General features: G+C 36.5%; 1 protein-coding gene across 6 annotated transcripts in view; it reads right to left on the reverse strand.

The window, feature by feature from the left end:
• Positions 1-23,097, reverse strand: part of DOCK3 (dedicator of cytokinesis 3) — a 604,983-nt gene that overhangs the window by 193,733 nt on the left and 388,153 nt on the right. For all 6 annotated transcript variants that reach the window (XM_056805016.1, XM_056805021.1, XM_056805018.1 and 3 more), the window contains exons 8-9: positions 20,269-20,310; positions 17,322-17,476 (exon numbers count right to left, since the gene is read on the reverse strand). In XM_056805016.1, coding sequence (XP_056660994.1) covers positions 17,322-17,476; positions 20,269-20,310 — 197 coding nt within the window. The remainder of the gene's footprint in view (positions 1-17,321; positions 17,477-20,268; positions 20,311-23,097) is intronic.

Consider the following 23,097-nt stretch of genomic DNA (forward strand, 5'->3'; position numbering starts at 1 on the left):
GGGTTTCCCAGCTAGGAAGTGTCTGAGGCTAGATTTGAATATAGGATCTCCTATCTCTAGGCCTGGCTCTCTATCTACTGAACCACCCAGCTAGCCCCATGCAGTTTATTATTGATTTCTCTCTTTCCTTTGGTCTTTCTCAGTCCCTCCCCATCTGTTTCAAAACTTCTTCCCTGGTTCTATGCCCTCCCACTTCTCTGGGTCTTGATTTCTCTCAGGAGCACTGATTCTCCTTCTACAGAGGCAGAATGAGTGGTCTCTCTAAGCACTTAATCCCCGTGAATAATGCCCATAGTAAGATCCTTCCTTTCTCTTCCCTTTAAAGGAGTCTAATCTCTCTTCTATAAGAGCATTCATCTGTGGTACCCCTCTACCACTGAAACAAAGTTTCCCCTTTTCTTTCTCTACTTTTAAATCCCTTCTTTTTTGCCTCTTTTCTCATTCTCCCATATGTTCTTCTCTTCCTAAGAGACTACAGAAGTTATTTTCTCCTCATTGTTAGAATTTGAATCATTTAAAGTAAATCATATATTTCCATCTGTCCACTTTATCTCCCATCCCTTTTCTGCATCCACCCATTCTGTAATTTAATTCTCTCCTCAAAACACACACACACAGCTATATTGACTAATTTGTAGGTGGGGCATAGTGAGTTTTACTCCATGATATTTTAGGTCTGTTTTTCCAGTATTACTTCTATTTTACTTATGCTTTCTTGATGGTCTCTTCATATATACGTTTTCCAAAAAAATCTTTTAATACTCTCTCTCTTGTTATTTTGCTGTTATCATTGGTTGCTGTATTTGTTTACCCTTTTTGGACTTCTATTGTTAGGGGTGTTTAAGAAGCAAATAATTTTTTCAGTTCTAGTTTTCTTTATAGTAATGTTCTGAATGTCTATTTTATTGGATATCTAATTTGCTTGGCTAAACGTAGTTCTGCCAGGTAGGTTCCTTTGGTTCCATCTTGAACTGTTTTTCTCTTTGGAACACATTATTCCAATCTCTTCTGTATATGTGTGTATGTGTGTGTGTGTGTGTGTGTGTGTGTGTGTGTGTGTGTGTGTGTGTGTGCTGAATAGTACTGGGCCACTTGAACTGCCTTTTCTTTATATTTGAAATTCTTCTTCCTGGTCACTTAAACAAATTGTTTTTTTGTCAGTGGAATTGTTAAATTTAATCACTCTATGTTTTGGAGTTTTCAGTATTTTTTTCTCTCTTTGAAGTTAATCTGCGGGTTCTTCTGTTTGCACTTTGTTTTCCAGCTTCAGAAGTTCTGGGCAGTTTTCTTGTATTATTTCTTGTATTATGATATCAGGTTTTTTGACTTATGTTCTTTTGGAAGACCTATAATCTTTAAATTGTCTCTATGCATCCTCTTTGAGATCAATGTGTTTTGCTTGTGTGGAGAACATGCTTTATTTTGATGTTATTGCTTTTGCGTCTCTTCCAGATTATCCTTCACTTCCACCTACCTATATGTAGTCCTAATTGCCTCTTTTTCTTCTTTGGTGAGACTTGCCACTTGAGATTTCAGGCATGTTTTTTTTTTTATTCTGACAGTTATTTCTGCTGTGCAGACCATATATTCTGCTTTCACAAATCCCATTTTTCTTTTAAACCATTCAAGGAGAACTTCCCATGTTTCCATGCTTTCTTGAAAATCCTCTACCTGATGAAGTGTGAGTAATTTTCTTTGTCTTATAATATGTATTCATATGTGTCAACTTTTTTCCTGATTGGGAAGTTATTTGCCCTTTTGTTATTAATATTTTCTTTGCCAGTTTTTCTGCATATACTCAAGGCCATTAATTTTTTTCTTCTCCTAATATATTTGGTGATTTTAGGGTTTTTTTCCTTTATTTTCCCCTATTGCTCACTTTCTGACTTCCTTCCTTTTGGTGGCAGTTTCCATGAGGGCTGGATCTCAAAGTTGCCACAGCCTCCTCCCATGCTGGGAAATTCATGGCTCACTAGCCAAGGTTTCTTACCCATGATTTTTAGGGAAAGAACTGGCTCCAGCTGGAGTCTGGACTCTTTCCTTAAGGCTTAGTGGAGTGCCACACTATACTCTATTCCCCCCATATGGCTTGACCCATTTCCTTCTGTTTTTCAGTTGTCTGGCTGAGAATTGTTGTGATCTAGAACAGTCCCATTCCTTGCTTCTTTCACAACTTGAACATTTCTGTGGCACTGGGAAGAGGGTGGGTTGAGATACAGAGTTGGGTTCTACTGCAATTATGTAGATGAGCTTGCACAGCCCAGCTGCCAGGCACATGGTGGACAGAGAGGGTAGTAAGGAGGTGTAAGGGATTAGCTTTTCCTGTCATTAGTTGTTACCTTATTTGGTTCTTGTTGTCCTAGACTATGGAAGGAGCTGAAGTTTCTGGTGCATAATTTCTATTTTGGAGATGTTTGAGAAGTTATGAGGATGGGCGAAAATAGGTCACATGACCTAGATGCTGTTTGTTTATTGATGGCTACTTTTAGGATACATAACATTCATTCATTCATTTATGTATTTATTTATTAGGCTACATCATATTCTGAATCTGTATGACGGTACCACTGACACCAGTTGAATCAAATATCTGCCTATTTTCCTTAAGAATAGCATGAAATGCTTTATTATCTAGAATTTTTATAAAATTTAGGTAAACTTATAAGATTTACCTGCTCAGCAAACCTGTCATAAAAGGAAACAAGATTAACCTAGACTCATTATAGATCAAGGGTTCTTATTTTGTGTGTGTGTGTGTGTGTGTGTGTGTGTGTGTGTGTGTGTGTGTGTGTGCCTATGTGATGGACCCTTTAGAAGACTATGAAGCCTATAGCTTACTTCCCAGAATAGTATTTTAAATATGTAATCAATTATATGGAAATATAGAATTATTTTTATCAGAATATTAAAAAACATACTCATAGCCTCCTACACTAAGAATGCATGTCATGTAGGGGCAGCTAGGTGGCTCAGTGAATTGAGAGTCAGGCCTAGAGATATGGGAGGTCTTGGGAGGTTCTAATCTGTCCTCAGACACTTTACAGCTCTGTGATCCTGGGCAAGTCACTTAACCCCCATTGCCTAGCCCTTGCTGCTCCTCTTTTATGAAACCAGTACAAAGTGTTGATTTTAAGTCCGAAGGTAAGAGTTTTTTTTTTTAAATTGAAGCCATCTTACTCTTTGGGATCACTGCTTTGCTTACTAGATATTGCCTAACCATCCTTAAATAGTCCATTTTAAAATTCTCATAAGAATTGGGTTAGGCTTAGTAACCTATAACATAAAGACTCTATTCTCTTCCATTTTTTTTTGAAAACTAGGGTACTATTTGGGTTTTTTCACTTCAATGGTATCTCTTCCAGGACATTTCAAAAATCAGTGAGAATACCCTGCCACTTCTTTCAGGTCCTGAGGATGAAGTTCATTTTGAACAGGTGATTTGAATTCATTGAGGGCAACTGGGCACTCCCTTACGATTTCCTTACTTATATTCTTTTTTAAAGTGCTTTCTGTCTTAGAATCAATACAAAAGATTGGGTGAAGTGACTGGGTGAAGTCATATAGCTAGGAAGTGTCTGAGGTCAAATTTGAATCTGGGACCTCTTGATTCCAGGTCTTGCTATCTTCTGAGTCACCTAGCTTTTCTCTTAGTTATCTTCTAAATCAATTTCCTGTTATCCATTTTTGTTCTTTCATTTCCAGTCAAAAGATCATTCTCTTTGGCAGAGAAAACTCAAGCAATGTAGGAGTGAAGCACCATGGTTTTTCACTATTAGTCAGCATTGTTCCATTCCTCTAAGCAACAGTTCTGAGCTTTCTATGATCCTCCTCTCTCCCCAATAGAGTTACTTCCCCATAGTGAAAAACAAAAAAGAAACATTCATTAAGTGCTTGTAATATACCAGGCAATGTGCTGTGTATGGCATACAAAGAAAAGCAAAAATACCTTTTTTGTTGCCTTTGGTTTTCCTCACCAACTCCAGACAATTCTGAGATTCCACACCTTGGTTCTATTTGTATAGATATGGGCCCATTTATTTATATTCTGCCCATTCTCTGTCTTTGCTTCGAATATCTTTGAAATTCTAGTTGGTTGATGAATTCCTTGTGCATCCATATGAGTTTCTTTAGACAATTTTACTTTTTCTTATCAGAATCATTTCTCTTTGTGTGTTTATAATTTAATTCCCAAGAGCTTCCAATCTCTTTTGGTCTGAATTTTCTTGTGGAATTTTAGTCTACAAAATCCTACCTATTCTTCATCTGAAACCTTTAAAATATTTAGTGTGAATATCAGTCCAACTTCTTGTTCTCCATCACAGACTCTAAGAGGGAATTACCCCCAAGGTTCTTGTGGTTTGTACCACAACAATCAGTTTATCATTTTGGTGAGCATCAGATCTCCTTTGTTCCTTTACCTTTTGAAGGATGAAGTCAGCATTAAAACTTCTTAATACATTCTTAGATATCTACATTTGGTAGAGGTGGAGCTCCAGTAGACGTCCAGATAATTATGGTCCCTCATTACTACTATATGATACCTCTTTACCAAGTTTGTGATTTGTTTTCCAAAATCCACATTTTAATTTTTGTCTCAGGGGTGTATAGTATTCGAGTGAAACTATTTATTTCTCTCTCCATTGATCTTTATTCAAACGTTTCCTCCTTTCCCTATTGGATTCTGTATTTCTTTATATGAGTATTGAGGATACAAGCTCAAAAAGTTTTATTGATAGGAGTAGACAATAAAAAAGTATACAGGCCATTGCTGTAGGTATATAGGGAGCTATTAAAGGCCTTTAAGAAGACACATAATTTGATAGAAATTTTACACTAGCAAGATTTATTGTTGTTGTTTAGTTGTTTCAATCTTGTCTTCATGACCTCATTTGAGGTTTTCTTGGCAAAGATACTGCAGTGGTTTGCCATTTCTTTCTCTAGCTCATTTTACAGATGAAGAAACTGAGGCAAATAGGATTTAGAGATTTGTCCAGGTCACACAGCTAATAAGTGTCTGTGGAAGGATTTGAATTCATGAAGATAATCTTTCCTTATCAGAATTGTTTCTCTTCCATTTCAGTCTCCACTTGACTTTACCCAAATGTTCCCTTCCCCTCTTGGTTTCTGTATTTCCTCATATGAATATTGGGGCTACATAGAGTTATATTGGAAAAGGAGAAAAACTGGAGGTGAGGAAGTCAGTCAGAAAAGATACTGCAAAGGATGAAAAATGAGGGCATGAATTAGAGTGATGTTATTATGTGTCATTATAAATGGGCAGGATGGGTCAGAAAGGAGAGGTATTGCAGAGGAAGAATTTAAAGGACTTGGCAACGGACTGGATGTGGGAAGCAGGGTGTGGGAAAGGAAGAGTGGAGTTTGACTCTGAAGTTTTTACGCCTGGATATCTGCAGGATGATAATGCCATAAAAGGAGGCAGAGCTTTAAAGGGAAGGTTTATGGGGGAAAGGTGATGAGTTTAATTTTGGAAAAGTTAAAGGTACTGATAGGGCATCTAGGTAGAGATTTCTACCAGACAACTGAAAGTACAGGCCTTTAGCTCAAGGATGAAGTCTAAGGCAGAGATATTGATTTGGAAATTATCTGCATAGAGGTGATAATTGAAACCATAGCAATGTATGAGATTACCAAGAGAGAGAGTGTAGTGAGCAAAGAGAAGAGAACAAAGCTGGGGAGAAAAATGAAATGGGAGACTGAACAATATTGGATCTATCATCAGAAGCAAAGATGCATTTTTAATTCTATGCCACAGCTTGTGGCCCATCATGAAGGTTTCATTTTTCCACCTGGCAGGCTGATTTCCCTAATGTTTCTGAGAAACAAATGGACTTGAATAATAGTTTATGCTTTGATCTAACCTTACCAAAAGGATATGATTTCATTTTGGGAATCTATTTTAAAAATAAATTCTTTTTATATTTTCAAACTTGACCTTGTTTATAAGGTAGCTTGATAACATTTTTAAAATCTAGGCAATAGGAATTTAAACTGTTCACTTAATAAAAATCAACATCTTGGAGGGATTCTCAGCCTCCTTGAGATAGAAGAATTCTGAGTCCAATGATATATCCTAGTTTTTGAATAAAGAAAAATGACCTTTTGATTTCCCAAGCATTTGAGATCATCTAGATATGAGGGATGGGAAATAAGGGAAATTCAGGCAGTCAAATTTGAACTTCTAGCTCTATTCTTCTCCCTTCTAGGAATTCATGTAAGTGTATTTAATTGATCCTTTGATGGATCTCTGAATTCACTGAGGTGGGTATAGTGTCTTGAATGGCTGGGGCCATTAACTATTCATGTTTTTTATTTATCCTGTGTGACAATGGTCCTTATCCTCTGATAAATTGTCCACAAAGGGTCCCCTTAACAGCTTGAGGCTGTCTTCCAGATTTCTTGAGATTAAGGAGATATTTAAATAGTAAATGAATTCTTCAGTCCACCATTTCTAGTCATACATTTTTCCGAAAATTTTATCATCACTTCTGATGTGCCACTCACTCTTCGTTGGTAATATGTTGCAACCTAGTTGCCATTACCATACATCTCTCCAAAGTCCTCCACAAAAATCTTACTCCTATGCACCACTGAGGCATGGAAGTACCCTTGGATCATTTAAAGATGATGTTGGCAGAATATAAGCTTTGGCAGGTTGAACCATACTAGAAAAGCTTTGAGGCATGGTCCTAGTGACAGAACTTTATTTTCAGAGGACCAGCCTTCCTAAGTATGTGGGATAAGCAGTGGGAAGTAATACTGAATTTGGAATAAGAAAATTTGTGTTCAGATCTTAGCCCTGACATTTATTAGCTGTGTGACTCGAGTAAGTCACAACCTTTCTGGAACCCAGTTTTCTCATCTGTAAAATGAAGAAGTTAGATTAAATGGGCTCTGAAGTTTTTTCTAACACTATTTCAATGAGCTGTGATGAGTAGGCTAGTCAAGAGGTATATATAGCAAGGTCAAGGTAATATATAAAATAAAGAGGAAAAAAGTGGCCCTAAAGGGGTGTGTGTCATTCTTCTGTTCCTGCAGTGATATGGCAGAACGGCAAGGAGAGGGTTACAATATGTTATAGTTTATTAAGTGCTATATGATAAGTATGGTAATATGTTATGTTAAAATCACAAGATTCTTAAGAGTTTTTGAAAACCTTAACTGTTGTCTAACTGAACAGCTTTAAATATGATTTAATACTAATTTCTACAAATAGGAACAAAACTTCATGTCATGTAGAAAGAATGTTCAACTTGGAGTCAGGGAAGAAAAGTTTAAATTTTTCCTTTAATATATGGTACCACAGACAAGTTCCTTTTAAGCCTTAGTTTCCTCTTTTTTAAATGGAGATAACCTCACAAGTTATTTTGAGGATTAAATAAACTAGTATAGCTAAAATGTTTTATAAACCTTATGGAATAAAACAGGCATCAGTTGCAATTGTTATTATTCTAAATATATAGCCAAAATCAGAAAAACCTACATTTTTAAATGTGCTTCTTAAAGACTTAAAAAGACTTCTTTTTAGGGGAAAACAGTAAACAAATTTCTATAATGACCATTCTTTTTTCTTCCACTAAGTTATTTGTCTAACCTATATATATATATATATATATATATATATATATACACACACACACATATATATATACATACATATATATATAGTAGAGTGGTAGCCAATATTAAATATTTGATTCATAAAAATCTTATCATTTTCAGGTTTTGCTTCCTCAAAATAATCACATCCACCTCAAATTTTCTTATAGCACTTTGTAAGAATCTTCCTTTTGCTTCATCAAGTGCCACTTCATATCATATTGATTGATATTGTTGTAGGATTCCTTCTTGTTACTTCAGAAAGAATGGACAATTTTTATGTAGATGAGAGAACTGCAGCCACAGTTGCCAAAGACCCTAGAAAGGTAAGTTTATAGAGTAGGGCCCCCATAACTACAGGCTACATGTTCCAAGATCTACTGTGGATGGCTGAAATTATGAATACAAGGGACCATCTAATGTTTACCCAGGGTCATTGAATCAGCAGATTACCAAATCACCATGTATAGGGGTTCGACCACACTAGGAGCACCATTACTCTTGTGCTTTGGTGTCAGAATTAAAGCCAGGGTTTTCTTAACCAAAGACACTGCAATAATGTTACAATGAATATGATCAGTCAGACCACTCTATGTATACTGGAGAAAAGTTCTGCACGGGTGTCATGTACTGGACTGGTGGACTTCACCATGTTGCAATCAGTATTTGCTCAATGGGCAGTTTGAAACTTATGAATCACTTTTTTTTCTTTTCTGTAATTTTCCAAATTTTCCATTAAAAAATTCTTTTTCATGGTTAACCATGAGTAAATGAATATACCAAATCAGTGGATATAGGGGCATAACTGTATAGACAGATTAACCCACACTTCTAAGCCAATGTTTTAAACCAAAGTCAGTTAATTTGAATTTTATAAACTAAACTTAGGGAGGTTTACGTACAAGTAGGATGCTTGGTGGCAAGAAGTTCAGATATTTGTCTAAAGAAAAAAAAATTAGAAAAAGTATTGGTCTTATGCAATAGAGCTAATGGTGCCACCAGGAAGGAGAATTAAAGAGTTAATTCTATGCCAAAGAATGTTCAGTCTTTTATCTAGGTGGTATTATCCTAGGTACAGAGGCAAAAAGGAATAAATAAAACCATCTCTTCTCATGCAGTTCATATTCTATCTAGACAAACATAACTAGATATAAAAGTGCAAAATATATATAAACTATTTTTGTTTTTGTTTTTAGAGGAAAGAAGTCATTAGCATCACTAGGCACCAAGGAGATCAGAAAAATGCTTAATATAGAACAGAAATATCATATGCTCTGATAGTGTGGACTTGGGTCCCATGAAACCCATAACACTCCCCAGTGTAATCCAAATCTGATTAAAATGTGAGTGGGAAATTTTTAACAAAATAAACAAAACTATAACAAATCACAGAAAACAGTACATTTTAAAACTAAGTCAACATGCAGCAGGCAGAGATCTTTAATGTATGGTTTAGTAGCTCCTGTATATATTTGAATTTGAAATCATTGATATAAAAGATGGTGCTTGAGCTAAGTGCTGAAGGTTATTAGGGATTCTAAAGGGGGAAGATAAGGAAGAAAGAAAGGAACCAAAGAAACAATTATTAAATACATTATATGCCAGGCACTGTTTAGTGATTTACAAGTATTATTTCGTTTGACCTTCACAACAACCTTGGGAGGCAGGTACTATTATTATTCCCATTTTATAGATAGACAAACTGAATCAAACAGGGGTTAAGTGACTTGCTCAGGGTTACACTGTTAGTAAGTGAGGCTGGATTTGAACTCATGTTTTCCTAACTCCAGGATCAGCACTCTATTCACTGTGTCATGGCTGTCATGTTAGTTATGAGGAAGAGTAAGAAAGCCAATTTGGTTGGATAATGGAGTATAAGAAAGGAAGTAAGGTATAATGAGTCTGGAACAGTAAATTTGGGGCAAAGCTAAAATAAATTTAGATGGCAAACAGAATAGTTTATATTTGATGCTAGAGATGATGGAAACTAACACATTATAATGAATAGAGAAATGCTATGGTTATGCCTATACTTTGGGAAAATCACTTTGGCAGACATGGGGTGGAGTCAGAAGAGATAAAACCTAGAGACCAATTAGGAGACTACTGCAATAGTCCACACAAGAAATTACAAGGTCCAAACCAGAGTCGTGGCTACAGGAATAGAGAAAGGAATATAGATGTGAGAGATGTCAGGTCATTAAGAGCTGTCTCCTTTACAGTATTCTCTGAGCACTTTGCTATTCTCTTCTGTGTGCCTCTTTTTAAAACTGTTTTTACGTTTATTTTTAACAGTAATTTAAAAAAATTCCGAGTTCCAAATTCACCCCCTTCTCCCAATCCTTCCCCCACCCACTGCAAAGGCAAGGAATGTGATATCAATTATACATGTGATTTCATACAAAACATATTTTCACTTAGCCATGTTGCAAAATAAAAGCACAAGAAAGATAAAGAAAAAATTTAAAAAGCATGCTTTAATCTGTACTCTCAAAGTTTATCAGTTTTCTCCCTGGAGGTGGATAGCTTTTTTCATCATGGGTCTTTTGGAATTGTCTTGTATCATCGTATTGGTGAGAGTAACTACATCTCTCATAATTGGTCATCACCACAATACTTCTGCTAAAAAGTCTTCCCAGATTTCTCTGAAACTATACAACTCATCAATCCTTATAGAACAGATTTATTCCATCCTAATCATATATTAGGCATGCCTCTTGCCAAAGGTTGTGAGATTCAGGCAGCTCAGAAGTTCAAGACTCTACTGCACTTTTTAGAGGGCAAATTTCTTGAAAGCAGAGCCTGTACTAGTTTCATCGTTGTATCCTAAATAAAAGGGACAACGATGGCTTGCATACAATAGGCACTTAATGAATATTTATTCAATTGAATTCAAACACTTCCTTCTCTATAATAGTAGATAATTGAGTAGAGGAGAGATACATTGCCATAGAGGTTTTCTAAAATAAATTTTGACATGTGAATATTCACAAGTCAAACAAAATAACTCCATATGCACAGAAGTAAGAAGAGATGAATTATTCAGTAAGGTCAAGAGCTCTAAGAGCTAAAACAGGGAGGATATCAATGACAGGACCATTTAGAGATTGGTTAAAGGAGAGCGCAGGAAAGATTTCTCCAGAACCTGGCTTAATTTTGAAAGATGACATCCTTGGTGGACTGGGGACAAGACAGAAATTAGAGATAGGACGCTTTTTTCACACAATTCCCTGGGATTACTAGGCAATTGCTACAAAAATTATACATCGGGAGCACAGGCTGAATATCTTGGTAATGATAAAATCAGATGATTAAAAAAAAGAATCAAGCAGTTGGAGGCTCTTTAAAAGATTTTAGAAACTAGAATAGTAGTATTGAGGAGATAGAATTGTGAAATATTCATAGAAATAATGTGGATAAATAGTTATAGAAAAGTCATGGAGATTGGCATGACAATTGGGGCACAGGGATGGTGAATGCAGGAAGATTTAGTGTTTTCTGGAATACTTCTCTGAAGAAGCACCACTTTAGATCAGAGGCTCTTATCTTGCTTTGGGCCATGGACTTCTTTGATGGCCTGGTGAAGCCTATGGACCTTTTCTTAGAATAATGTTTTTAAACATATAAAATAAAACACATGAGATTATAGAGTAAATCAAATATTAGTGAAAATAAAAGAAACATTTTTTTCCTATACAAGTTCATCAGCTCCTTGAAATGTATTCATAGACCCTATCTCTGGGTCCCAGGGCTGCTTTTGGTTAGTTAAATAGTAGTTTGAACTAGCAAAGTTTTATGACATATACTAAAAAGCACAAAAGATTTTTGGAAGGGTGGAATGCTTTCCTCAATCAAATTGGAAAATGAAAGGATAACTTTTGAACAGCACAGTAAAAAAGGTTACTTTACATTTGACTTAAAAGCTTTCTTTTCTTCTTTTTCTCTATCTGCTCCAGAAAACAGTAAAAAAAAAAAAGTCAAGCACAGCCATTTCTCAGTGAAGGAAACTAACTCTTCCGGGTTCTTAATATCCTTAATAGCCTTATGAATTTAACATTTCTCTCTCTCTCTGTGAGTTCATTCCCATAGCATATTTAGATTTCTGTATAGCCCAGTCTATATGAGGGTAATGACTAATTTCACCCTTAGTTTTCACTGTCATTTGGACCATGATGATGATTGATGTGGATTACTCCACTGTTAATACAGCTACAAAGTCAAAGCTTTATCTATTGCTCAAGAAGCTCCTGCAAGGTTTCTGGGGGTGGGCAGTCCATGAACTGAAGGGACCCCATAAAATCTGCCTTTAAAGTCTTATACTAGTCTCATGACTGCTAGGTTCCACTGATTCCTAAGGGAATATTTGCAGGATGGTAGTAGGAGCCTCTGTGACTTCAGAAGAGCATTTGTATATAGTATCTACTTTTATATATTTAAACTTATCATGGATCTTATTTGTCAAGAATCAGTTTTTTTTTCTTTTTTCATTCTTTCAAACATTCTTTTACTTAGTCTTGTTTCTTTTATTTAGCCTTCCCTTCCCATGTGGTCTGTTTCTTCACTTCCTTTTGTTGCTTTACATGTGGGACATTTAGATTTTTTCTATTGTCCACATGTCAAAAGCATTAGATAATGTCAAGAATGGAAAGAACTTCAGAGTGAATTTAGTTCAGTCTATACCTAACAACATTCCCCTGCCTGGCCAGTCCAGGACAATCTTAACTTGAGGACTTTAAGCACCTACTACTCTAGCCTTAGTTAGATATTCTAGAAAGCTCTAAGTTCTAAAGAATTTTAGAGGACATCTTAAATGAAGAAAACTAGATTCAAAAAAGTTAAGAATATTACTCAAAACTACATAGCCAATAGATAATGGATACAGGACTTGAACCCAGATCTCTGGATTGCCATTTCAATATTTTTGTCTTTCTGGTTTTTCCCTAACTTGCTGTAATCTTGCACTTCCATCACTTTACCAAAACTAGTCTCTCCAGGGTTAATGTTACTTTTAGTTAAATTCTTTCCTTAATCTTTCCGTAACCTGTCAACACTATTTCACACTATTAACCAATTTCTATTTCTTATTCATTTATTTATTTATTTATTCATTTATCTATCTATCTATCTATCTATCTATCTATCTATCTATCTATCTATCTATCTATTTATTTTAAAAATTTTATTTAGTCAATTTAGAACATTATTCCTTGGTTACAAGAATTGTATTCTATCCCTCCCTCCCCTCCCCCCAACCTTTCCCGTAGCCCACCCACAATTCCACTGGATATTACGTGTGCCCTTGATCAGAACCTATTTCCATGTTGTTGGTGTTTGCACTAGGAGGTTCATTTAGAGTCTACATTCCCAACCATATCCCCATGACCCATGTATTCAAGCAGTTCTTTTTCTTCTGTGTTTCTACTCCCACAGTTTTTCTTCTGAATGTGGATAGTGCTCTTTCTTGTTAAATCCTTTCAGGTTCTTCAGGATCACTGCATTGCCACTAATGGAGAAGTCCATTACATTAAATTGTGCCACAGTGTATCAGTCTCTGTGTACAATGTTCTCCTGGTTCTGCTCCTTTCACTCTGCATCAATTCCTGGAGGTCATTCCAATTCACATGGAATTCCTCCAGTTTATTAGTTCTTTGAGCACATTAATTTCTTTCTTGAATAGTATTTTCTTGGTTTCTCTGGCAGTGTACCATCCTGGTTCACTTCCTACCCCTGCAATTGTTATTCATTCATCAGTCCTTAATTTTTCTCCTTTGAGGCACAGTGAATAAAGTTCTGGGCCTGGAGTCTGGTAGACTCTTGAGTTCAAATTTGACCTCTGGGACCATGGGCAAGTCATTTAACCCTGTTTGCCTTCGTTTGCTCATTTGTAAAATGAGTTGGAGAAGGAAATGGCAAATCACTCCAATATGTTTGCTAAGGAAACCTCAAATGGGGTTGGACATGACTGAGACAACCAAAGAACAACAATTTTTTTCCTGAGCTTCAAGAGGAATTTCTAAAGACTATTTCAGCTCTCTGCTCTTCTATTCTCTAAGTACATTCCTTCTTTGAGATTCAACCAGTATTTTTGTGTACAAATACCCCAAAGAACCCCTCTATTTCTAATTTTCTACATTCATTCCAAGCATGTATTTCCATCTGCCAACATGCCATCTCAGTTTGGACTCAATGTGTTCCCAAATCATACTCATCATCTATTCTCCCGAACTGGCTCTTCTCTCTGCCACTGGGACCACTTTCATCTCAGGCCAGAATGCTTGGAGTTGTCTTTTGAGTTTTCATTCTCTTTCACCTTCCCCAATGCATGTGTCACCAAGTCCTCTCTACACCCCTTACACCACATTTGTTTGGGCCCTAAATTCCTTATGCGAGTGTCACTGGGGGGTAAGGCTGTGACTTCTTTTCCTCCCTCCTAGATCATGAATCCATTAGCACACTGGCATCAGGCATGACCTCACCTAGAACTGCTTAGAATGTTTCTACATTCCTACCAAGTGAAGGTTCTCCAAGGTCAACAAATGCATCAGTAGACTTGAGGCTGAAGCATGGAAAGGGTTAATGTCTGCCCAGGGGAAATGAATTTGGACACTGACTAGTGTGTGAGGCTTTTCAAGAAGGAAAAAGGACACACAAGACATAATGGCCATTTCACATGGAGGCAGCTGGCTGCTCATCCTGTAGGTACTTTCTGTATAAAAACTTGATACAAAGGCTGCATGCCTTTACCATGGGCAATTTCAGAGGCAATCAATTAATATATGTGGCTGTGACGAAGGCCTGGCCAAAACAAAGCAAATGGCGGGAAAACAGTGGCATGAAATGGGATCTTGGAGAAGGAATCAGAATCCAATTCAGATTGTCAGTGGAGCCAAAGGCTCGCATTGCCCGTGACAAGAAACTGACCAGCTTGAGTGCCAAGATCACTAAATTATGCAAACGGAGGACCCGGCAATGATCCTCTGGAAGGTCTGGCTGTGTATGAGACAATCCTGGGGGCTGGGGAATATTTGGAAGCTCCCAGTGAGGATGAGTTATAGAGGGATGAGTTTTATGATAGAAAAAAAATCTTTATTTTCACTAATCTTTGGTTTCTTTGGATAATGCTATGTATTTTGTTTTACACTAAAAAAAAAAAAACCCAACAAGATTATTCTGAGAAGGGTACCAAGGGTACCTAGATTTCACCAGATTGCCAGAGGGGTCCATGATACAAAGAAAAGTGAAGAGTCCCAAGTGTAGAACAAAGGGTGTGCAGGGTGTTGCTGCACATTGATCTGGGAAAAAGTCAAGGACTCCCTTGACACATGGGTTCTTAATGTATTAAAATTTCTGATTGTCAGGATGAAAGCACTGCATAATGTTATGTAATGCTTGTGTTACACAATGACACTTAATTATGCCAAGGATGGTATCCTGTTGCAAGAATTCTTAAAATACTATTTTCATACCTTTTACTGCTCAGAAACTTAGAATTGCTCCATTTACCTCTTTCATCAAGTCTAAACTCTGTGTCTCACCCATAATCCAGGTTGAAATCTAAACATTTCTCACTTTAATTGGAAAATACAAAATGTATTAAACATGATGCCTCCCCTCAAGAAGATAAAAGTCAAGAAGAACCATGGTTCTAGTTCTAGAATATGTGGACATTTATATCTAACTGTGTGTATTTCAGTAGTTGACCATTTTTGTTGCATTTAGGCTTGTTGTAGACGTTTTTTAGAATTTATGGAAATGATTCTAATGTGCCTCTTCTTTGATACAATGATCTTATGAAACAGGAAAAAAAGATAGAAAGATCTTTACAGTTTTTCTTTTTTTTGCGTGAAATTAAAACTCTAATTCGTCAAAATATACTTGACAATTTCCACTTAGTGGCACAAAGTGGCCTCAGGCAATATTTAACATTTGAGTTCAAAGATCAAAGTATGGTTTAATCAAAATTCAAAGAACGATTTAGGAATATTTCCTTTTACACATGTATTTTTTTTTAAATCACTGGTTCTGTTTATTTTCTACTGCCACAGCAGGAACTTAAAAAATGGAAAAGGATCTTTTTTTTCTTAATTTCTTTCCCTATTGCTTACTTTGGTTTCTCAGGAGGAAAGGAACATTGAAATTCTGCCTATGGCAACATTTTCTTTGAGATACAGTAGTTCAAACAATTCTTCTGATAAGCAATATACAACAGTAAAATAAATTCTACTTTGTATATATTAATTGAATCCTTTGAGATTTCTGAAGTTTACTTTTGGAAAGTAATATAAGATCAAGTTAACATCTAACTATAATAGAATTTTAAAGCTTTATGGTGATAGAAATTTAAGGGTCTTGCCCTCAGATGCCATTTATTTAAGATATATTCTTGAAGTAAATTTTCAGTGTCACTAGTTTAAAAGAGGAAGATGCATGTAATTAAGTAACTAGCTGACATGATCCTATTTAGATAGAAAAGTTGTAAGATTCTCCATTAGTGAAATGTCTCCAAATAATTTATCTATAACTTTTAAAATATCTAACTTTCTGCCTTTTAAATTGTTACATTTTTTTAACAAATAGCAGAGGACATAGTTTGAAAGTCCACTAAAGTGTTCCTCTAATTATTGCATTGTAAAACCCTGAGCTTTGCTGACAGAGTCAATTCGTATGTGTACCAAGTATTGACACTTAGTTTTAGCTCCCCCAAATATGTGGCATAGAATATGGCTAATATCATGTTGGAAGGATATAAGCTTATATTTGAAGAGGTAAGGCACCACTGCTTTAAGTCCTAGAAAGCTGCAAAAGCCTTGGGTATGGGTCAGGAAATGGGTTGAGTTTCTCTTTTCTAAGGATCATGCTTCTTCATTATGGATAGACTTATCGCCAGAAGGATGGCCGGATGGCTATCTGGTGATGATTTTCAATTTTTGTGTCAAATGGAAAGAGCTATGATCTGTGGTGGTGGAAGGAACAAAATGTAGATGAACTCTTTTGAAACCCTGAAGTAATTGTAATATAGTGTGTCAGAAACTTAAAAATTGATGATAAAATTACCTGGCACATTTCAGTCATATGGGAACATTTTTGGCCAGTGTGGTAAATCGTTTACAGAATAGTAGTGATGAGGACAAGGATCATAAGTTAAATTTCCATACGAGTAAGGTAGCTTACTTTGCTCTATGGTCACAAACTGAATTTTAAAAATCTTGGATGACCATCATGTATACGTTTGCTACCAGTCACAACCAAAAGTAAGAAGGAATGCATGAACTGGGGCAAATTTATTTTCCTAAATGGAAAAACAACTCAAGGCATCTTTGCCACAGAATCATTTGTGTAATATCATATCATACATGAGGGATAGTATGCTTTTTATATAGATAAAAATGAACTAGTAGGAGTTATGTGAAATAAGAATTCATTTTATGCTGTGTGATATTAGCCCTTAAATACTTCATTTCCATGTATATTGGGTTGGGGTAGCCATATATGATGGCCACATGCCAAATAACTTCAGTTTTGTAGGAAGTAAAATCAGAGCAAATACTCTTTCCACATTGAAAGTGTCTAAGTAATAAATAAATACATAGACATTCAATATATGTTCCAATAGGAGGATGCTATTTCCTTCTAAGAATCTACCAGGGCTTCCCAAAGTATCTTTCTTTGTAGCAACAATAATTCCATACCAGACACAGTCTTACCTGATCTGCTTGCCTTCTCTCATGTCATACAAGGAAAAAAAGACATCTGTATCTTCTCCAATGGTATTATAAGTGAAACTTTTTAGACTGAGGAAAAAATGATGTGGCACTGGTATCCGGCAGGCTTCTCCATGACGTGGACGGATGGTATCCACCTGCGAAGAGGAATGCAGGAATATCTGACATATTTTAATGACACATTACTCAACTAATTCATTAATAAACATTTATTAAAGGCTTACTGTGTGTCAGGCATGGTGCTAAACACTGAAATACACAGGAAAAGGAAAAACAACCCCTACTCTCAAGGATATTACATTTAAATGGGAGAGACAACATGTACATAAATGGTAGATGGAAGATAATCTCAGAAGGGGAAGGCATTAGTACTCCAGGCTGCTGGGAAATGCCTTCTGAAACAGTCTTCATTGAATCTCGAACAGAGCCAAGGATTCTAAGAAGCAGAGAAGGGAAAGGAGAATGCTCTAGGCATGGTGGTGGGGGTGGGAGTAGGCCAGTATGGTTGATCCAGAGAATTTGTAGAGGTGAGTAATGTGTCAGAAGACTGGAAAGGTAGGAAGGGACCAGATTGTCAGGAGCTGTAAATGCCAAACAGAGGAGCTTATAGTTGATCCTGGAAGTAATAGGGAACATCTGGAATTTAATGAGTTGGGAGTGAGGGAATAACAGTTGGACTTAGGCTTTGGGAAAACTATTTTGACAGCAGAAAACATGGATTGGAATAGAGGCAACTTGGAGGGAGTGATGAATTAGGCTTGCTGAGGCAAGAGGTGATGCAGGTCTGAATGAGGAATGGTAGTTATGTAAATGGGAAAAAGGGGACATATATAGATGTTGTAGAAAAAGAAATGGCAAGATATGGCAACTGTTGGGACAAGTGGGGCAACTGAGAATGAGGAAATGAGTATGATAATACAGATGTGACTCTGTGTGTCAATGCCCCCTTAAACAGGGTCAAAGAGGAATTATATTCATTAATACTTCTTGAATGAACTGCTGCACGGTAATACTTTCAATCTTTAATAAAATTCTCATAGATCTTCAGCTTTTTTCTCCTCTTTTTCTCTTTTCTGTTTTGATTTTTTTTTTTACTGGTATAAAGTCAATCTCTTTTTGTCTATGCTAATTTTCATGAAATAGCCAAGTTGTTAGAATTCTAGGGTTATACCCAGTGGAACTGCTTGTTGGCTATGGGAGGGGATGAGAGGAGAGGAGGGAAAGAACATGAATTATGTAACCATGGAAAAATATTCTTAATCAATTAATTAAATACAATTTTTCAAAAAAAAAACAAAGAATTCTAGGGTTATATCTAGATGGGACTTCAGCAGAGTCTGAAACCCAAGTCTCTTGGTTACAGACTAGATATTTTATTAGTTTTCTTTTTAAAAAGCAAAGCTCTGATAAACCAGAAAAAAATCTCATTTTCATTTACATATCTGTAGGTAGGATATCAAAACTTGCTTAGATGGTCCTTACAGAAGCCTGAGCAAACATACTGCAATAATACTTTGTAATTCCTCTGAACTGGGATAGGTTAGAGAAAGTTAACTAAAATAACCCCTTAGAATAATCCTTATGTTTGTACAGTTCTTTAGATTTTTCAAAGACTTTTACATATATTATCTCGCTTGAGATGATACTAAATGAAGCTATAACAACATCTCTGACAATGAGACTCTTTTTAATAAAGGGGGCATGCACATTAAAGGATTTGTTATTGCTAAAAATATGGCTACATTCATTTCAGTTTCATTTAAAGCATGGGCAAAAGGCACTGCTTGTTAGCCATGAGGGGATAAATAATACTGATTAGGGTCTGCGCTAAGGTGACAAAGACATCCACGAATACTATCATCTAAGAATGAGAAGGGCAGAAGGGTAAAAAGGTGAAGCCTAAACAGAAAAAAAAGCAAAGATGAGCAATAGCAATGGAAACAATGGAAAATATAAAACATGAATAACTGGTTGCTGCTGGCAACTGGCTATTTCAGACTCATTAGAAGGTGGGTGCTCTTGCTACAGAATCAGGTTCCAGATATGTGTCAGTGCCATGAATAGCTGGTGCTGTTTCGGGTATTTATTAAGGGTGTTGGCATCTGATCATTCTGGTCGTGTGTATAACAATGTAATCAGGCAGGCAGGCAGACCGAGAGCCAGAAGCCAAAATCTGAGTTTAAGGAAGATGGTGCCATCCTACTGATCCCTCTCAGAGAAAGAATTTCTGGGGATCAACTTTTGGAATAAACAGGAAAAGAGCTCCAAGCTCTGCTGATGCAGATCACCTCCTTACCTAGCATATAACTGATTTCATGTTGAACTTCGGGTAAAATTCAGAATGTATTTTTTGCCTTTGTTTTTATTTTTAAAACTTTTACCCTTAAACAATTCCCATCAAGTAAGTAAGAACAGTTATTATTAGTTCCATGTTACAAATGGAGACATGGACTGCAAAGGAGGATACAGAGTTTGCTCCAGGGTGCACCGGGAACCTGAAGTCTAACTGGAAAAACATATATTAAAGAACCAGTTCCCTTAGGCTGCTTTGGGATAGCTCATTTCAAGGCTAGGTTGGAGCTGAAATTATGAAGCTATCATATATTCATAAAAGGGTGACCTGACCAGCCTCTGACTACCTGAGGAGTTCTCAATTCTGTGAGGAGAAAGTTAGAGCTTTTGCAGAGAGCCATGCCGCCAGGAAATTACGTGCTGTTCTTAAGGAGCTGCGTGAAGGTCTGGAGTCTCAGGCAGGGGACCCAAGCCTTGATAGTGCTGACACACTCAAAGGTCAGTTGATTTATGGGTCAGGATCTTAAGATCAAAGGTGATTTTAAACACAGAGTCAATTATTTCCCGATGAGTTCTCATGTCTTAAAAGATGGCAGTGAACTGGAAATGATAAGAAGTTTTTTTCAAGCCAGCTTACCTGGGATGTACTTTGCTGTACGCTGTGCCGGCTAGATAAGTGCTAGAAAAGAAAAGAGGGCAATCGCTCAGTCAATTAGCCGCTGCTTATATTCTGAGTAACAAACCCCTCCCCAGTGCAGAATGATGTACAAATTCCTTAGAGAATTAATTTTCTGCTTCAGAACAAAGAATTTTTCCATAAGAACTATAGACTGTGTACCAGTAATCATATTGGTCTACATACATGGATAAACCATAATTCTCTTCTTCTCTACAACTCCCACCTCCCATATATGGCTAGGAAAAGACGTGAGTGTTTTTTGTCAAAGTATACATGTATGTGTATTTTAAAATATATACTATAAGCACACACATACAAACATATGTATATGTATAGATAGGTAGGTAGATAAATAAACATCTTCCCCCCTCTTCTTGCCCTTCTTCATGGAGGTCTCATTTAGGGATACATAGGTCTCAGTAACTCAAGTCAGCTTGATATTTGACTTTTCCCCTAATTTCCTAATTGAATCTTTAGGTCCAAATGGAATATACTATGCATTCTATGCCTTGGCTACCTGCTCATATGGAATGGCCTTTTTCATTCTCTCTGCCTATGGAGGTTCTACCTACCATCCAAGGCTCTGCTAGAGAGTGACTTCGCTACAGCTTTTGTTATCTCAATCATGCCTTCTCTCTCTGAACATTCTTTGCTCTCTTGGCTTTTGTAATATAGTTTCTCTTGGTTATTTTCCTATTTACATGATGATTCCTTCTCAGTTTCATTTTTCCTTTTCTGGATCATCTTAATTCTCTTATTAACTATGAGAATTCATGTTCAAGGTCTGTCCAGAGTTCTCTTCTTTCTCTATTGTTTTCCTTTGTGATCATATCAATTCCTGTGGGTAAAATGATCATCTCTATGTGGATGACTCCCCAAATCTGTATTTAGCTCTCCTCTGTCTCCTGAACTCTAGCCCTGTATTACCAACTCTTTGCTGGCCTATTTCACCTATATGCCATTTCTTCTTATTGTTTTTAAGTTATGTCCAACTCTTTGTGACTCCACTTGGTGTTTTGGCAAAAATACTGGTGTGATTTGTTATTTCCTCTCAGGCTCATTTTATAGATGAGGAAAAGGAAGCAAACAAGACTGAGTGACTTGCTCAGGGTCACACAGATAGTAAATGCCTGAGGTCAGATTTGAACTCAGGAAAAGGGGGTTTCCTGACTCCAGGACCAGAACTCTATCATGCCACCTAGAATTCAAAAGGGAACTCTTAGTTTCTTTCATATCTCTCATTCCAAGTTCCCTTATTTTTTGTTGAGGGCACAAATATCTTTCTAGTCACCAAGTTTCACAATATTGGAGTCATTCCCAAACTCTTCCCTTTTCTTCCTTGTTTCTTTCCTTATGTCTGATAAATTTTCAAGTCTTGTTTATTCTACCTCCTCAACATCTCTTCCCTCAGTCCCCCTTTTCCCACTTACTCATTTTCTACCTCAAGCGCAGACCCACATTATCTACTACTTGGACAACTACAATAGTCTCCTAACTGCTCCTCTCATTTCCAGCCTTCCCCTACCTTCTATTCCTCTTTCAGAGAGCTGCCAAATTATTATTCCTAATATACAGATGTGACAAATTCATTTTCCTACTCAAAAATGTTCAGTATTTCCCCATTGCTTTTATAACAAAATACAGAAAATCTTAACTCTCCACAATTTGCCTTTCACTTGCTTATAATTCTGGTCTTTTTTCCTCTTATTCCTCAGTCATATTAGACTTCTCATACTTTCCTCTATGTGACATGTTCTCTCCTGTTCCCCTGGTCTGAAATGCCCTCTTTCAGTATCTCTAAAGTCTTTTGTTTTCCCCCACAAATACCTTTGGTAACACCTTCTCCTTGAAGCTCTTCCCTATTCTCCTAGTGCTTTCTTCTCCTTGAAAATATCTTTTGTATTCTACTTATCTGTCTCTACGTGTATGTATATACATAGATAGATAGATCAAGTTGGTAAGTGCACATCTGCACACAGAAAGATAGGTAAGACAGCTAGTTAAGATAGAGTAGGTAGATAAGTGGATAGGTAGAGAGCTATAGGTAGACATACAGATAAAGTAGATAGGTAGATACATGGATAGGTAAGATAGGAGTTAAGTAGATAGATGAGTAGAAAAGTAGATATAGATTAGATAGATAGTGAGTTCCTTGAGGGTTTTAGCTTCATATTTGTAACTGCCAACAACTAGCAGTGTTTTCACATAGTAGGTGATTAATAAATGTCTTTTGAGTTGAGTTAAATGGAAAGGAAGAGGTCAGGTAGACAATTAGATCAAAGAGTCATTTGTATAGTTTAGCTTGTATACAGAGCATGTGAATGGGAGGAATGCAATATTTCTGGACAGGCAGACTGGAGTCAGGCAGTGCTAGAAGATGCAGAATTTTGCTTTCTTTGGTAGGCAATGGGGAACCACTGAAGTTCTTTGAACAGAGGAATAGGACAACCAAAGTAGAATATTAATAAGATTATCCAGCAGTTCTGTGAAAAATGCATCAGAGAAACAAAAGGAAGAATAGAGATAACAGTAAAGTACTTATTATAATAAGTCTAGGGCTACAAAAGGAAGAGGAAAATTTAAGAAATGTTGCAGTGGTAAAATCAACCAAGCTAAGGCCATTAGAATAGATACGTAGTACCAGAAGCCAGGAAAACAACTTGGAAAACAACAAATTTTGAATGAATTGATTCTTTTGAGCAGTTTGCTGAAAGGTGGCTTGATAAAGTGAAAAGAGAAGAAACAAAAAAAATGAAAACCATTGAATTTGGAGTCAGGAGAGCTGGG

This window comes from Monodelphis domestica, chromosome 7 (assembly GCF_027887165.1).
Source record: "Monodelphis domestica isolate mMonDom1 chromosome 7, mMonDom1.pri, whole genome shotgun sequence".
NCBI classification, from domain to species: domain Eukaryota; kingdom Metazoa; phylum Chordata; class Mammalia; order Didelphimorphia; family Didelphidae; genus Monodelphis; species Monodelphis domestica.